General features: G+C 38.1%; 1 protein-coding gene across 2 annotated transcripts in view; it reads left to right on the top strand.

Moving 5' to 3' along the window:
- The first annotated feature begins 1,664 nt into the window (after positions 1–1,664).
- The window catches only part of cyth3b (cytohesin 3b), a 100,066-nt gene continuing 82,689 nt past the window's right edge, over positions 1,665–19,041 (top strand). For both annotated transcript variants that reach the window (XR_012401260.1, XM_017354834.4), the window contains exon 1: positions 1,665–1,928. Coding sequence is in view for 1 of the 2 variants with exons in the window: in XM_017354834.4 (XP_017210323.1) it covers positions 1,910–1,928 (19 nt within the window). In the remaining variant the exon portion in view is untranslated. The remainder of the gene's footprint in view (positions 1,929–19,041) is intronic.

Here is a 19,041-nt window from a genome sequence, read left to right as displayed (position 1 = left end):
AACAAACTGAGGATATGGTAATTCATGCCTGTCAATCAATATTGGTGGGCGGGGCGACCGCACTCCTACGTCAAGTTGCGGTCAGTCTCAAAACCGCTCCAATTGGTCCACCGTTTTTATATTGAATTGAAAAAAAAGAACTGGTTGTGTTTATATCACCCCAATATGATGGTTTATTCACCTTATTCTCAGCTGACGAGCGGGCGCTGCCATTTGAATCTTTTTGTCTCGCGACTTCCGGTCACATTCACTTCCATTCATTTTTTGACGTTTACAACTGCTCGTTACGCTGCTTGATGTTGCAATTTAATATTTTCTTATTATATTATGCTACTTGGTCTGTGTAGTCATGCAAACATTTGTTTGTTGAGCAAGTAGTTTGGCCATTTTCTGCCGTTTATTATTCCTAGTCATTTCTCCCATAGGCGACTGAATCGGAAGTTCTAAGACAATCGCGAAAACAGGCGCACTTCCGCATTTTAGAATAAGGTCAATACACTACGTACACATATGTCTGTCCAGACAGCTTGAAAAGTAGATTTTTCACCATAGGTGCTCTTTTACAATTAAACAATGAAATTAATTTTATATAATTAATTTAATTTAATAAATTAAGCTTTGTATGCATAATTTGTCTTGTCATTTCATTTTAATGTGATTATAAATGCTATTTAACAACACTAATTTTGGAATATATATATATATATATATATATATATATATATATATATATATATATATATATATATATATATATATATATATATATATACTTTAAGAGAAATTTGATTATTAATATTTTACTTTTTTCATCTAAAATTAATGCACAATTACTTCATAAACTTATATAATAAACATCTGCAAATATTTTAAAGTACATTAAAAGTGTTTATAATTTCTGTTCTGTCTTATATATTAGGGCTGCAATATAATGAATGAATTGATAGGGGCGCCTACTAAAGCGAATGCTTAGCTTATGAATATTAATTACGCTATGCGTTGCTTGTTTTGATTGGCTGAAAGGTGTTAAATGCTCATGAATTATGTAATATTTTATGTTATGTTATGTGTGTGTGCGTAGGTGTGTGTTTGTTGATAGTTTGTCAAACCAATCATAGTAGAGTACTTTCAAGTTGAAATTGACATTTGAGAGCTTTATGATGGTTACCAGCCATGTTAGCATTATCCATTCATTTATTAATTTTCCTTCAGCTTAGTCCAGGGGTGTACAAACTCAGTCCTGGAGATTTTAGCTCCAACTTGCTTCAACACACTTGCAAGGATGTTTCTAGTCTGCCTAGTAAGTGCTTGATTAGCTAGCCCAGGTGTTTCTGATTGAGGTTGGAACTAAACCTTGCAGGACACCGGCCCTCCAGGACCGAGTCTGGACATCCCCTGGCATAGTCCCTTTATTTATCAGTGGTCGCCACAGCAGAATGAACTGCCAACTTACCCAGCACAAGTTTACACAGCGGCTGCCCTTTCACCTGCAACCCAGCACTAGGACACATCCGTGCACCCTCACGTCAGCATTACCTAATTAATATTCAAGAATGAATCCTTCGTCGTAGTAGGATTGGCAACTCGCGCGCAAAGGGCGGGGCGAGTGTGATGACGTGTGACGGTCGCTGCGAAACACAGATGCCCGTGTGTCTGGAGCGCTTATTCCGCTGGATGTTATTGATCCACGCCAGTGAATAAGCCGAGGAGAGCTGAACATCCTTCCTCCGTCCACAAAAACAAACGGATTTAACCGAGGACTGAGCCAGAATCTCCGTTTATTCCGCGTTAAACAGGACCTGTTTGTATATACAGCATATAAAGAGCCCTCATTATAAAGAACACATCGGTGTCGGGAGCGCGCTCTCATCACATCACTTCAATATTTTATTTGCGCTTATCTGCAGACATGGATGAAGATAACCAAGGTAAGACCTTCTAGTTCATAATGAAATGTGTGGATGTGTGTGTACATGTGATCATATTACGGATCAATTTGATGGCATTGAGACAGATGTGATATGATGAAGAGCCAATAGCGTTCATTGCTATTTTATTTAGCTTACTAAAACAAACAAAACACCATTCAGTGTGTATAAAAAACTCAATTACATATCATTTGTACATTTTCAGGCTTATGTTATTATTTTAAGGGCTAACAAAGTCTTTCAGACAGGATAACAAGACAGTTATAACATAGATAACAGTTAATGGATGATAAGCTGTTCTGTCAAACAGTTCTGAGAGCAGCTCACAGCTCAACATTAACTCAGACATTATGCCACATAATTAGTTTCATTCAGAGAAGTGAACTGGTAATCTGACAGTGGATTTTAAGTTAAAATGTAATTTTAATTGTTCATATGGAGAATTATCTTTGGTTTTCAAAGCTATCCCTGTAGCTTTGAGGAATTTAGTTAAAGGTACAGTTGAAGTCAGAATTATTAGCCCCCTCCTGAATTATTAGCCCCTCTATTTATTTTTTTAGTTTAACGGAGAGAATTTTTTTCAGCACATTTCTAATCATTATATTTTTAATAACTCATTTCTAATAACTGATTTATTTTATCTTTGCCATGATGACAGTAAATAATATTACAGTAGATATTTTTCAAGATACTTCTAAAGAGCTCAAAGTGACATTTAATGGCTTAACTAAGTTAATTAGGTTAACTAGGCAGGTTAGGGTAATTAGGCAAGTTATTGTATAACAATGGTTTGTTCTGTAGACTATCGAAAAAATATAGCTTAAAGGGGCTTTTAACTTATTCCCTAAAATTGTAAAAAAAATGTAAAAACCGTTTTTATTCCAGCCAAAATAACACAAATAAGACTTTTTCCTGAAGGAAAAAATATTATCAGACATACAATTTCCTTGCTCTGTTAAACATCATTTGGCAAATATTTTAAAAAGAAAAGGGCTAATAATTATGAGTTCAACTGTATAGTGCAGTACTCTTCAGTAATACCTACACTGGTTGATTTGTTTATTGATAATTATTCATTTCTGGATATTAAATGCAACAACAAGGTCTACTGACTAAATAATATCTTCCTTTTTCTTGTTAAAGGAAAATTTTTATCTGAGAGATTTTTGTAAAGTGCACACTATTGGAGTTAGAAAAAGATACCTGTCATTTCCCTTGTTACCTTAAAAGAAAGAAGTATATTTTAAAGCATTTAATGACATTTATCCATGTAATGAATTTCATTTAGACAGTAATGCTTGTATTTTCTGCTTGAAAGATATTGAATATCAGGAACATCTTTGTTATAGTTGTTCTATTGTCAAATCCTTTTGGGATCAATCTGCATGAGTGGTTGACGACAAAATATGCCTGCGTTTGACTATCACATTGTGAAATTAGGCATTTTCATGAAAACAAAGAAATGGAATTTCTGTGTAATAGTATGTTGATTGTAGCAAAAATGTCACAAATGTAGATTAGTTAAAGTTTCTCCTTGTTTAAAAGCATTTACAAATGGTTTCAACATTTTATATAAATCCATAAAACAGGTAAAAACAAAAGGTGCCTCAAAGCTCTCCAAGCTTTGGTCAACTTACATAAACTGACCCCCCAGAATGTAATATATTTCCGTTTGTATTTATTTAAGGTTTATTTATGTTAGTATTATTATTATTAATATTATTATTATTATTATTATTATTATTATTATTATTATTATTATTATTTTGTACTATTGTGTTTATTATATGCTGCTTGGATATAATTTTATATATGTTTAACAATGGAAGTTGTAATGCCTGTTTGTTATTTAAAAGGTTAAATAAAAAATATATGAGCAATTCCAGCGTTATGGATGTGACATTTGCAGTAAAAACTCAAAACATAAATTCGCATAGAAAGTATATGTTAACATTTTATTGAAACTTTTGTTTTTATTTTCCAGAACAGCTGACCACAAAGCTATGAGACCAGAAAAACATCAAATTGTAAACATGTTTTGTACTTTAACTGAGGAAAATAAACATGCGTTATAGATGTGACAAAAAAGTCTGCGTGTTACAACGTACAGTATACAGTACAACATACTTTGTAGAAATTCTGTGAATGGGGTATATGCCGAGCTAGTGCTGTTCCCATGCTGATACACTTCCGGTGACCTGTTATTGTGAACTTTTTCTCATTTTATACGGTTCCTTATACAGCATCGATGTTGTAATGTCATTAAAATACATTCAGTTAAATAAACTGTAGCATTTATTTAGTTGTTCAAGCGTAAAACGAGACAAAAAGCCGTTTACTCGCAAGCGCCCGTCAGAATCGGCAGGCTAACGCAAAAGCTCCATTGAATATGCTGGGGTAAAATATATGCTCATATAATAAAGATATGGCGGGGGAAATGTAATTTAATGCAGTGCTTCTTGTACAATCTGAGACCCACTTTAAATCGGATATCACTCCGATTTTTAAAGAAAACAGACCTTAAACGCACCGGATTTTGCATTGCCATTCAATTCGCCGGAAGCGCTTAAGCCAGGTTACTGGCAAATTAAAAGTCCTATTAGCATGCTTCGGCATATACCCCATTAAACTGCACAACAGATGTGAAATTGCCACTTGTGTGTGACTTTGGTAAATCAAATAGAATAATTTGAAAACATTTGACAGATGCATTTTTGAGTATTTCTAAAGTACTGTAAAATAATTGCTTACCCAAAAAACCCCAGAAACGGTTTTCATATTTTGGTGAAAACTTACATTTTTTCATGGCAAGGTTAACATTTGCGCAGAATTGCTCATATATATTTAAAAAATCTGACAGTGGATTAGCTCTTTGTTTCTTTCTCTGGTCAGATGAGAAACTTCACTGGCTTTAGGTGCAAAGATCAGCCCCTATAGATGACCTATACACATCAGTCCACCAGTGTTTGTCAAGAAAGAGACTGTGGGTTGATAAGTCTGCTGATCTAATTTAGCCAACACTATAGTCCCTGTGCTCTGGCTTTAGGAGGATGCGTATCTCCCACTCTTTCACTGTAATCCAGTTAGACAAGAGCAACATTTGAAAGCCGGATATGCTCAAGGATGCATTAATAGTGGTTTAATCGATCTGCATTTCATCAGCTTTTAGAGTTTTAATGTTATGGGAGAGTCTTGGCAAATGTAGCAGAATTGTATGTGCAATTTGTGAGGAAAGTACAGAAAGAAGCGACATGGTGGCTCAGTGGTTAGCTTCAGGTCACTGGTTAGAGTCACGGCTGGGTCAGTTGGCATTTCTGTGTGGAGTTTGCGTGTTCTCCCCGTGTTGGTGTGGGTTTCCTCTGGGTTCTCCCACAGTCCAAAGACATATGGTATAGGTGAATTGAATAAACTAAATTGGCTGTAGTCTTTTTGTGTGAATGAGTGTGCATGGATGTTTTCCAGTACTGGGTTGTAAAACAAATGCTGGATAAGTTGGCGGTACATTCCGCTGTGGCGACCCCTGATGAATAAAGGGAATAAGCCGAAGGAAAATGAATGAATGAATGAGTACGGAAAGAAACTGGTCACCATGATGGTAGAATGGAATTGGAATGGAGTTTGCTTTGTGCTTCCCTTTCTGTGAATGATTTGTGAGGAACTCTGAGTACGGCTGCGCGATTAATCGACAAGTAATCGAAATTGACATTCAGAACCTAAAAATCGATCAAATTTTTCCAGGAGGATTTTTTTAGTTACTTTCACTACGTGTCACGTGACCCCGCTCTGTTAAAGGCTGTGGCTGATTTATACTTCTGCGGCCACTCTGCAGCCACATCTGATCCTTGGTCAAGTATGATGATGGACTCATTCTTGAGCCTTACTTTGCACTACATTAATGATGATTGGAAGCTGCGCCAGAGATGCCTTTAGACGTCATATAAAACTTGTCAGTGAACTATGAGGGCAACATTTTTTTTATAAATAAATAAAATAATCATTCATTAATCATAATCAAGTGTTCAATTAATCGAGATATAGGCCAAATTTCCCAGCCCTAATTCTGAGTATTCATGGGTTGGTATAAGATTCTGACAGTATGAAAACCTTGGACAAAAATATCGCACAAAATATCGCACATGACTTGGCAGGCGGAAGAATAAGTAGTTCAGACTAAGTTGGCACATTCAGTAATTGTGGTTACTTTCCGCTATTTCTAATAATCTACATATTTGCTCCAAATTACTGAAATATCGATATTTTGATAAGATAATCTATTCTAGAACATACAAAGCTGGTATCGGAGATATCCATATTTTACTATCGATCCGCACATCACTAATGGAAACAATATTTAGCAAAAACTATTCTACATATTTCAGAAGTAAACCTCTAGTCTTATTTTAGTTAAAAATGCTGTATTTTACATATTTAAATGAACCATTTTTTAAATGGAAAACTTTAAATGTTTTTATTTAAAAAAATACCAAAAATGTAAACATTGTTTTTACAGCTTAGGCCACCTCTCAGCAACACCAGTAAAACAATATTTTAATTGAAAGTGGGAAAAAGTGCACATGGTAGTTGTTATCAGTTAATTCTACTTTATTTAAATAATACTATTTAGTTTTGTTTGTGTAAATTAATAGTTTTATTTTTGTTTGGTCAACTTTATTTCATATTTTGACTTAATGCAAGTGTCGTGGTTGACCCCAAAACAAAGCCATTATTTTTTCATTAATTTTCACGAAATGGGAAATGATCACAAAATGCAAAAATCCAAGTGCAGCAATTTATTAACAAAAAAAAAAAGACAAAAGGTATCCAAAAAAACAGATTTCCAAATCTTGCACAGAACTATAAGCAAGATACAAAAACTAAATGACCAGACGAAGGAATTAGCAAAAATCCAAAAATGGGTAAATACAAGTACAGGGTAGGAGTGCTAACAAGTGCTAACAAAAAACGAACACAAACAGGAATCCAAGAATAATCGTAATACAAAAAACAAGATAACCAGACAAACATACCAGACGTGAGGAACTAAAAAATTCCTAGGGCAACTAAAACAGAGGACAAGAGGGTTTATAAAGACAGGACTAAATTAACAAACACAAAACAGCTGTAACATAACACAATCAGTAATACAAAGGATTATGGGAAATGAAGTGAAACTACAAAACAAACTAGTGCCCTCAAGTGTCCAAACTAGGGCACTGCAACAGGTGTGACATTAATAATCATAAAAAACTAACCAAGCTAAATTATTAGACACTTTATAAGTCATTTGGCTCTTTGTACAGTTCCCCATCATGAGGATAATCCATAGATAAGAGTCCCTGTGTTCAGCGTCAACGCTTCCCATTCACTTTGAATGGGTGACGTCAGGCGTTGCCGAACTGCATTGTGGATCCGTCAGCGCCGCTTCAGAGACGTTGCTCGCTGCAGAAGTTGGGACTAGTTCAACTTTTTAAGCGCCGACGGAAGCCAATCAGATCGCTGTATGCAAATACACCAGCTAGACAGTGGCCTATTGCTGACTGAATTTCATTGGCTGACGCTTCTATGACGATCGCTTCAGCCCCAACTTCAGACACGACTTCAGTCAAGCGTTGACGCTGAAGGCCCGTGTGAATGGGGCGTTATGTTATTTCTCTCCAGGGAAAATAATAATAATAAATTAATAAGCATATGCTGAACATAATGAAGTTGCTTCACTGTGAGGACCTGCTGACAGTCAGACTGGTGGAGTGTTTGGACACTGGTTTGGTGCTGATGTGGAGCAGCAGACAGATGCTCTGCTTCAGACTCTCAGCTGGACTCTGCTGGCTCTTCTGTAGTGCTGCTGTGTGTCCCTGCTGGCGAACAGTAATCACTGCTGAGTCCACTGTGGGAGATCTCAGTCTGAACCCGCCAGAGAAATCTGCAGGACCTCAGAAACAGCACGCTGGCGTGAGCTGTGATTGGTGAAAGCTCACCTTGAAAACATCACGTTTTTCCTGAATAATTTCACTGAGACGGACAATGTGATTGTCTGGATTTATGAAATGATAACTTTTTTTGTAAAACTATACACAAACAAATAGTAAAAAAAAAACGAGTGCATACTGGGTTTGTAGATTCATCAGAAAAACTCAATACAGCTCAGATATTGATTATAAAATACTGAAATACTGTGTAATATGCATCCAGATCCTAACTATTTTACATTTTGTCAGTTTAGTGGCTAATTTGTACGAGTTCAGTTGTACCAAAATGTACGATTTAATAAAGAGGCGTGGCCCCCAATCCTGCCCCTAAACCCATCCGTCATTGGGGAATAAGCAAATCGTATTAAATTGTAGAAATTAGATTGTACGAATGAAGTCCACTTACGATATTTTAGTATAGGCATTTTAGGCATAGAATAGTTCATAAGTATGCAATTTTGGGAAAGAGAGAGAGAGAGAGAGAGAGAGAGAGAGAGAGAGAGAGAGAGAGAGAGAGAGAGAGAGAGAGAGAGAGAGAGAGAGAGAGAGAGAGAGAGAGAGAGAGAGAGAGAGAGAGAGAGAGAGAGAGAGAGAGAGAGAGAGAGAGAAAGCAGTCACTGAGCTTCAGGAGTGTCAGAGTAGAGCTCATTAATATTCATGGCCATTCCAAATATGGTCAATATGGAGCTTTTAATTTTTAGAAATAAAGGTACGCGAGCTGTCACTGGGGTGGTACCTTTTCAAAAGGTACACATTTGTACTTCCAGGGTCCATACTGGTACCTCAAAAGTATATATTAGTACCTAAAGATTTTAAGAGGAACACTTTTGTACTTTTTGGCTATTATAATGTACCCTTGAGGCATTAATTTGGACCTTTAAATTACAAATTTGTACCTTTTGAAATGGATCCACCCCAGTTACAGCTCGCGTACCTTTATTTCTGAGAGTGTAGAGATAGTTCCTCTATTTTTAAATCAGCATATAAACCATTTCTGGAGAAATTTTGAACTTACTTCTGTGAACACAACCTGGACTAGAGCTGAAGATCTTTTCCCGAACCCGACTGGACCCGTCGAGACCCGACGGGTTCGGGCGGGTTCAGGCTTAATTTCTATCATTTTGCACAGATAATGAAATCCCTCCCTGCAAAGGTGAAACAAATAATGACAAAGAAGTCAAAAAGAGCTAATTTTGACTGCGGTGAGGTCAGCCACCACTTCAAAAAGAACGGTCATTTAAGCCAATGGTTCTCAATGGTTCTCAATGGTCGCGGGACAATGAAGGGGGGTCGCCTGGTGATTTCCAAAAATCTTTTTATTTTTATTAAACCATAAGAATTACCATATTTTATCCATAACCTACTGAAGAGAAAAAATTGTCTTTTATACCATATAGTTAATATGGTAGCTTATAGTTACTACTTCTATTAAGCAGATTTCATAACACCTGGTAAAACTTTGTTGCCCATTTACAGCTCTCATACATTAAAAAAATTAAAAGAAGAATAGACTTGGGCCCATTGGTGTGTGTGCTCCATTGCATGCAAGGTTTCTGTATTTATAACCACCTCCGAATATATTGGGGGTCGCGACTCACTGGCATTGTCATTTTGGGGGTTGCGGCCTGAAAAGTTTGGGAACCCCTGATTTAAGCCACCTAGGTATTTCGGCAGTCGCTCATACACGCTACATTGAAACTGCTGTCATGGAAAATGAAATGGATGTTCTTGGCTGGTGAAAGATGAACAAACAATCCTACCCAACACTTGCAAAATTAGCCAGTACAGTATGCATCCTGGCCAGTAGCAGCAGCAGTAAAAGGGTGTTCAGTGCAGCTCAGTGAGTGTAGGACTGCACTAAAGCCATCCAGAGTGGATTCAATAATGTTCCTCTACAAAACATGTGGCTTAATATTGGTGAGTAAAGGATTTTCAAATTATAACTAAATATACATTAAACCATAAAATCACAATGTAGTTAGAGTATATAGTCTAATATTGGCATAATTATTTTAATATTCAGCTTCACCGTCACCTTAATGCCATTGTGAAGAACAGTGGCGAAACAAATCCCACAGAGCCTTTATCTTAATTTCTTTATTGCCAAATACCTATCATGATTATAATTTATTTTAATGTTATTTGACAAGAAAGACTTATTTTTATTGGTATGTTAGCCAATTTAAAGGCTAAGTATATGTACCCAGGCCTGTCTAGAGTGCTGAGATGTTAAGATGTTACAGAGGACTTAATTTATTACCTTGTTTTAACTTCCAAGTGGCCTATAGCCTACGTTTGTCATGAATAAATTATTTTAAGATGAATATAAAATACTCATTCATGAAAAAAAAGGCAATAGAGCTGTGTGCATGTGCACATTTGAATAATGTCAGGCTATAAACAGGTTCGGGCTTTAAAAAGCTGTGTATTTGTTGGGCTCGAGCCTAATTCTGTCGGGCTCGGGCCCTATGGGGCCATAAAAGTTGCAGATTGGTTACAGCTCTAACTTGGACCAGTAGGCTGCCTGTTGAGCAGTTGGGGGTTCGGTGCCTTGCTTAAGGGACTTAACGCAACTCTCTTACTATTAGGCCACAGTACTGTGTGTATCTAGGTCTGTCACAGATATTGATTAATGGTCTGCTCATGGTTATTTGATCTGATTGTGGTTATCTGAGGTAATAGGGATAATGGTGCTGTGCACATTTCAAATCAGAAGCATTACAAAAACAAAAGATGTCATTGTTTATTGTTCAAAAAAATACTGTATAATGCTTTAAATGCTGATTAACCAGTTAAACTCTGCTGCTATTTGGGGATTTCCGCCTAGATTTAGCCTACCCAAATTTAAAAGCTTCCCAAATCCACATAAAGAGGTGTAAATGCAAAAATTTGGTATCATTTTAAAGAAAACCCTTTGAATTTTCATAAAACACTTTTGAAAGTGTTTAAAATAGCTGTATAGGTCGTCTGTGTTATAATAAACACCTAAAAAAAAGAGGCGCTTTTTGAATTTTTTTTTATAAACTCAAATTTGAAAGTGTACCTTTTAGGTTCTGTGTGCTCTACCGTGCTCTAATTAATTTTGGTGGTTCCTGCACATGTCTGTAATGATCTATGCAAAAGTTAATGCATTCCAACTGATGAGAGGTGCTGTACAAGCCACAGAGACCGATCCTTGTTTACATGTTTCACTATTTTTTTGTTTGATCAAACATAATTCAGTGTGTTTGGACCACGTCAGACATATAAAAGCATTATCTATGCACATCACCTCAAAAACAGAGGAGAATGGCCCTGAAGGGCACAGCATAAGGTAAGAGATGACAGCTGTCTGTGCTATCTGGGGCTGCTTATTGATCATAAATGTATCGTTTACAATTCTGCGCCATGAAAACACCACAATTCATTCAACAACTGTTTGATATGTGAATATAATTCAGTAAAAAGAATGCTAGAAACGTATGAGCACCGGCAAGAGCTTTCATTTGAGCTATAACTTGTACATGTGTCATATAAAAAAATATGAAAAATGAATCAATGTAAAATACCTAGCTCGGGTATCCAAAATACTGTGTATTTAAGTGTGAATAACTTTTATACAGTAGAATAAAAACCAAAGTGATGCATATGTGCATAAAATATAGATTCTACACTTTCAAACGAAACCACTTACGGGGGTCTGGTGCAACGCTAGCCTTTTAAATCTGAAAGCGAAAGTCGATGACATCTCGGACCCGGTACCGGGTCCGCAGAGTTTAAGTGGTTTGTTTGACTCCTTCTTTGGACTAGATTCATATCTGGAGATCAAAAAGGAATTTCACGTGGACACAATCTTAATAGCTTGTATTTGGACCAGCCATTAGCTAGCAAATAGCCTACTCTTGCCTTCACATTAGAGTTAAATTGATGATGGTGTATGTGCTGAAGACAGGAGAAAACTGCACATACATGAGGACATCTGTCAGGCCAGTTTTTGAGATTTGTATGGGTCAAGTCACCTTTCATCTGATGTGAATCTTGGACTTTCATATGCATTCACATCGTTGCCTGTTGAGGGAAATCCCTGAACCATGCATATTTCTGATGCAGCTGAAGTTGTCTTTATGCCAAAGAGAGTCACGTCTGTCGTCAAGCCAGTGCTTATGCCAGCTGATGCCACGATATGACATGTGAAGTGACACGGTCATGTTCTGCTGAGTAGGATACTGTATAGCAGGATTGTGTTATGAGGAGTATACAGTGAGTCTTTGTGCTGCAAGGCACTGGGTGTTTTTCTAAGCGTGATGTATACAGTATTTCATTAACCCACATGACGTCAGCAGGGAAACCACCAGCAACACTACAGCATGACAAACATCAGCCTACACATCAAACCAGCAGTGATTCACTTGATTCAAAGTCACCATTGTTTCAAACACCAGTTTCAATGGTTGTTGCTAGATCGGATATGGTTGCAGACGGAAGTTAATGAGAATTATTTATAACAATAGTATTTGTGTACAAAGAATGCATTTTGTGATGCTGCGTTCACACCAGACGCGGAATGCGCGTCAAGCGCGAGTGATTTACATGTTAAGTCAATGCAAACACGCGAATAGACATCCTGCGACGTGATACGTGCGAATGGCGCAAATTGCGCGAATGGCGCAGCGCGAATTGAGCATTTTGTACGTTTGACGCATTTGATACGCTTAACGCGCGTATCACTCGAGTTCGAAAATCTGAACTTCATCTGAACGCGTCGCGTTAACCAATCAGGAGTTTGCTCTTGTGGGGGCGTGATTGTAACATCAAACTGGGCTTGGCTCAGTCAGAAGCACCGCTGAAAGCCTCCGTCATCCAGGTTCAGTTTCTGGAGGAGTTTATGAGCTCACAGAGCTGGATACACATCTGAAAGGATGTAGTGGACTCAGACATGGCCCTAAATGTATCGACGCTGTTTTTCAGCCTTCATAAAGCACATAAACACTGTTATTGTCTTTGTAAAATCCATGTTAGCCATTTAGCTATGTAGCTAGAGTCACCGGGCAGACAGAAGCCCTGCCCATCACGCAAATATGCGTCTGTTCTGAAGTGAATTTGACGCGCGAATGAAGCGGGGTTTGAAGCGCCAATGAAGCGAGTGAACTTAAATGTTCACGCGGTAATTTACGCGTGAATAGCGCGATTTATCCGCGCGTTCCACGTCTGGTGTGAACACAGCATGAGAAGTGCTTTTCATATGATATGTGAAGCCAGAGATGTATAAAGTAATAGAGACCCGGACTTAGGTAAACGTTTAAGTGCTAGTCTGGCCAGTAGTGTAGTGGTTTATGCATCGACACATGCACTCCGGTGCTCGTGACGACCCGGGTTCAATTCCGCCTAGCGGTCCTGTGCCGATCCTTCCCCTCTTTCTGCTCCCCATGCTTTCCTGTCAATTCTCTCTACTGTCTTGTAAAAAATAAATGTGAAAACCCCGAAAAAATTATTGTATAAAAAAAAAGTACAAGTGCTCTGTCAAAAAAGTGACTTGAGTAGAAGTTGAAGTGCTCTTTAAGCACCATACTTAAGTGGAAGTGCTAAAACAGTGGTCACCAAACTTGTTCCTGGAGGGCCAGTGTCCTGCAGATTTTAGCTCCAACCCTAATCAAACACACCTGAACAAGCTATTCAAGGTCTTTCAAGGTATACTTGAAACATCCAGGCAGGTGTGTTGAAGCAAGTTAAAGCTAAAACCTGCAGGGACACCGGCCCTCCACGACCGAGATTGGTGCATCAGCTACACTCTCCCACTTTTTTCTATTGATATTAATTCCAGAGGACAAACTTGCAACTAACACCGTTTTTCTCCAATCTACCTCCGAAAGCAGCACCTCCAATTTACATTCTGTTCAAAGTTTCTCTTTTTGCTTGCTTTTGCCATTGCTTTTTTGTTGGGTTTTGCCAAAGTAGAGTCATTAGCATATTCATACGGGGAGGAAGCAAGGAGGGGTTTTGCGTCCGTGCATGTTGCGCTCAGTTTCACGTTCATTCGGCTGTACAAAGAGAATATGCGTGGGATACTGCGTACGCAGTGTTTCATACATCTGATTTTTTTACTGCGTACGCACATTTACAGCTTTGTGCATACTCAATGTTTTTGTATCAACTTTTGTAAAGTCTTGTACATGAGGCCCCTGAACACATGAGATTTGTGGAGAGTTTAATCATTATGGAGTGAAAATTTGTCTGCATTTTTTTAAAGACCTGTGACAGTGTGAGCATTTCAAGACAGTTTAAAGCATTCAGGCTCAAGACATTGTAACATTGTAATCAAAATCACAAAAGATTTTGGATGCTGGCTGATCTGAGATGAATTTACTGCATGCCATAGTGCCTATGTGTTTGGCCGAAGCAAAGCATTTTTGAAGGCAGACACACAAAATATGCAGCCTGACAAGTGGATTTTGGAACAAAAGCTTGAGTTTCAAGGTGTTAATAAAACCTTTAGCATTTGTTAACTAACTTATAAAAGACTGGGTTGTTATAAAAAGGACCAGATTCCTGCAAATTCCTGTCAGGCTAACATTAGCGCACATGGTTAAAAATTGAAGAAGGCAAAAATTAGAAACACATTTGCACAAACAATACAGGAATTTATGTTGGCGTGAGGAAAACTGAAGAGTCTTTCAGAAAAGCAGACTGCAGACGAGTCTCTGGAGTGTTGGAGCATGTGGCAAAACGCATTCCAGGCAAGGAGAGCCACTCTTTTGAAGAGCAGCGTTTTCACCGATGGAGGAACGGGAGACATCAGTAGAGGTGAAGGGGAATAGATTATGTAAGGGATTGAAAATTGTTGATGAAGGATCAGGAAAATGTGTATCTCTTGGATATCTTATTCTGTCCTTCCTCCAGTATGGGCTTCCACTCTCCAGTATATGTCCTTAGAAAGAGGTCAATAAAGAAATATTTAAGCAGTTTTGGCTTAAACTATTATTTATATGTGACCTTGGAGCTCAAAGACAGCATTTTTGGCATTATAGCTCTTAAAACAATTACAAATGTATTCATTATTACAAATACAAGGTGTATTTTACAGGACAAAGTTCCTTTAAGGCAAGTCATGTCCCTTGGTTCCTGTATTTGAAAGGCATCTTGGGCTTGCAAGTTTATCTATTTGAATGGGGAGACATCATATTCTCCAAAACTATTTGCCAAGCTTACGATTTAATATTTGGAATCACTAATAAAATTGAACATCTGTGTCTTAAAGTTTGTTTCTAAACCTTCCAACAACATTGCATTTTTCCAGTTTGGCTACCTAATTCCGCATACGCACTTGAAGGGAATAAGATCACGACACCGACCTTCTTTATGACTGTTGTCAATCAAACTTTAACCACCATAAGAATAAATATTTAACTTACTTGTTACATATGATCATCTCTTAATAATGGCAACTTTATTCTTGAAGGCACCTCTCCTCCTAAAATGACAGCGACATCTGTGTTTACAAGTTTGTTAATATTATTTCAAGTGGTTACCAGGGACAAATTGCACCTCGCATTTTGTTCATATAGACTACAAAGAAAACATTTGTTTTCAAGTTTAGCTGGTTTGTTTAAAAGTAGAGATGTCAAGCTTTATGTTGATATACATACACTGGCCACCTTATTATGTACACTTGTCCAACTGCTTGTTAACACAGATTTCTAATCAGCCAATCACATGGCAGCAACTCAATGCATTTAGGTATGTAGACATGGTCAAGACGATCTGCTGCAGTTCAAATTGAGCATCAGAAAGCGGAAGAAAAGAGATTTAAGTGTCTTTGAACGATGGTTGTTTGTTCCAGACGGGCTGGTCTGAAATTCAGGAACTGCTGATCTACTGGGATACAGCAGAAGACCACACTGGGTGCCACTCTTGTCAGCTAAGAATAGGAAACTGAGGCTGCAATTTGCACAGACTCACCAACATTGGACAATAGAAGTATGGGAAAATGTTGCCTAGTCTGATGAGTCTCGATTTCTGCTGCAACATTCGGATTGTAGAGTCATAATTTGGCATCAACAACATGAAAGCATGGATCCATCCTGCCTTGTATCGGTGTTTCAGGCTGGTGGTGGTGGTGTAATGGTGTAAGGGATATTTTCTTGGCACACTTTGGGCCCATTAGTACCAATTGAGTGTGTCAATGCCACAGCCTACCTGAGTATTGTTGCTGACCATGTCCATTCCTTTATGACCACAGTGTACCCATTTCTGATGGCTACTTCCAGCAGGAGACATGCCATGTAATAAAGCATGAATCATCTCAGACTGGTTTCTTGAACATGACAATAAATTCACTGTACTCCGGTGGCCTCTAAAGTCAAAAGAACTTAATCCAATAGAACACCTTCGGGATGTAATAGAACGGGAGATTCGCATCATGCGAGTGTATCTTCGAATGTCTTTAAGGCAATTATTTTCTGAGAATTCATCACATTTGCCAACCTCAAAGGGGTTCACAACGTTTAAACTGAAAATTTAGATGTAAAGATGTGTGTTGTGTTGCACATCTGGACCGACACCCTTGCTTGGTGAATCGTCAGTCTAAAGGGATTGGCTTTATAGTGATTGGCTTCTTTACTATGAGACAGGGCTTGAGTGGCCATATTGACCATTGTTGGGGAATTCATTGAGTCTTGATGAATTTCTGATGAATGTATTACTCTCATTGATATGCTTATTTGAGTGATTTCCGTATTATTATCTATTATATTATTACCCATACCTCTGCTTTGGTAAATAAAAAAGTCATTACAAATTAGAAGAGCAGCAATAATGTCACAATGAGGGTTGATTTATGGAAGCAAGGCCAAAAGGACACCTGCGTTCTGTTCTGTAACTCATGATAAAGCACACCTGCATGTGCGCCCACACTCACTTGTACTGACATTTAAAGAATTATGAGTACTTATGAACTTCAGCTGAACTACAGTTGACAGTTCAGTGGACAGTGAACAAGATATATTGTTGAGCATTGTTTTTTGGCTGAGTCATCACTTTTGAAGCAGGAAGAAAAGACCTTAACTGGACCTTAACTGGACATGGGTAAGACCCCTGAAAGACCCTGAGATTCTATTGGTGGAGGGCACCTGAGAGGTTTAAGATCCCATTAGCGGAGAAGCTGATGGAGGTGTGTAATGTGCAAATTTGGGTGGAGAATTAAGACACAGAAATGTATTTAAACTGTGTGCAAGCCTATGATCGGCAGACACTCGAACAACCTGTCTCTGTTGTTACTGATGCTGTAACAATAAACTGCTTCGTCTAAAGACTTTGGAAATCTCAGACTTTGTCATTTTTTCTGAAATTTTAGACTTATAGACTTAGAATATTTTTGCAGGCCAGAATCTTTTTTTCCACAGCACCATTTCTTTTCCCATTCAAATCTATGCGAGTGACATGTCTTGTGTATGGTCTTTGTTTATATATAACAAAAACATAGCCACACTTTACCAACCACTCACAATATCTTATCAACTGCACAACAACATACTTTAAAGCACCTTAGCATAACATTATAGCTTTGAGTTTTGTGGTGCCAGGCTAACATTCTGGTTAGCCTTCTACAGGGTCAGCTAAATGCCCGGTACTGTGAGTAATTCAGTTGTATTCTGCTTGTCTGTATGCAAATATGGCTGGTTAATGATTATTGTTAGTCGATAGTTAATTAAGGAACATGTTTCTTGCGTGAAGCATTTCCTGTGCAAATAGCTGTCCATATGCTGCTGTTCGGCTTTTATGTGGCATTTCTGTTGGCGATGCACATTTGAGATGCTGCATCATTCAAAATTCATACTGTTTGACACGCAGGTCCACAGAGATGTGTGAGTGTGTGTGTGTTTGTGTTGTTAGTCACGTTCGGCCTGTATTGGTCTGTTTATAGTGCATGGTCGATTTGGTGATGTAGACCAACATAGCAATCCTTTATCAACTGGTTTTCAGGCATTTGACAATCAGCTCTGCATGATCTCCCTACTGAAAAAAAAACAGCTTAAACCAGCCTAGGCTGGTTGGCTGGTTTTAGCTGGTCGACCAGGCTGGTTTTAGAGGGGTTTTGGCCATTTCCAGGCTGGTTTCCAGCCATTTCCAGCCTGGTCTTTGCTGGTCAGGCTGGGAGATGACCAGCTAAAACCAGCTTGACCAGCCTAGCCAGGCTGGAAGCCCAGCTACAACCAGCTATGTCCAGCTTAAACCAGACTGGTCGCCAACGGCCACGACGTAGGGCTATGCATTCACACGTAGGCTGCGCCCTAGCATACGAGTGCCCTTGATGCAGAAGTATAAATCAGGCTTAAGTCGAAAAGAAAATGAATGAATGAAATAAAGCACAGAACACAGTCAGGTGCTACAAGTGCATTGTTCTTGGTAGAGTTCAACAGTTTTATTGAGGTAGGAACAAACGAAAGCTTTAATCTATTGTGCTTACACATAGCCATTCTCAGTCTTTTTTTCTGATTGTAGCAGCTGATATTCACTGAAAAGAGGATGTGTGGAATCGGCACTAATATTTATTGCTCTTCTCATGACCGCCCTTTCATATAGAGTCTGCATGGACTCGTATTGTTTCATTCCAATGATTTTCATGGCAGTTTTTTTGAATATGAACCCATTTATTTTTCAATTGAACAGGCAGATTTCCAGACCAGACTGTGATTCCATAGCGAATAAGACTTCCAAACAGAGAAACACAGAAACTTGCATGCATAAAAGTAAAAAAAAAATTCACACTCTTCCACAAAGAAGATCACCATGGATCTAAACTATCCAAAAAAAAGAAAAATAAATCCTAATATAAAATTAGTCTGTGTTACTTAAAGCATTTCAAGTCATCCAAAGCTACACAACAGCTTTTGACTGAAGATGTACATCTGATATCCTCCTGATGACAATCTCCTACAGTTAACTGAACTCCACAAGCAAATGAGATGAAGAAAACGTACCCCAAGTATCTTATTTGAGATGCGTTAAAATTTAAACAGTGCCCTCTAGTGGATTTGTCCTCTGAAATGTGCAACAGAACAAACCCGGAGTAACATATATTATGTACCAAAAAAATATAGGATGAGGCAGGCACTTCCAGTGAGTCTGGTTTGATTCTAACAGTGTTCTTTGTTGTTGGATTTGCCTTCCTT

Source organism: Danio rerio, chromosome 3 (genome assembly GCF_049306965.1).
Source record: "Danio rerio strain Tuebingen ecotype United States chromosome 3, GRCz12tu, whole genome shotgun sequence".
NCBI lineage: Eukaryota > Metazoa > Chordata > Actinopteri > Cypriniformes > Danionidae > Danio > Danio rerio.
Note: the sequence above shows the minus strand (reverse complement) of the source record. Positions and strands in the feature narration are given on the sequence as shown.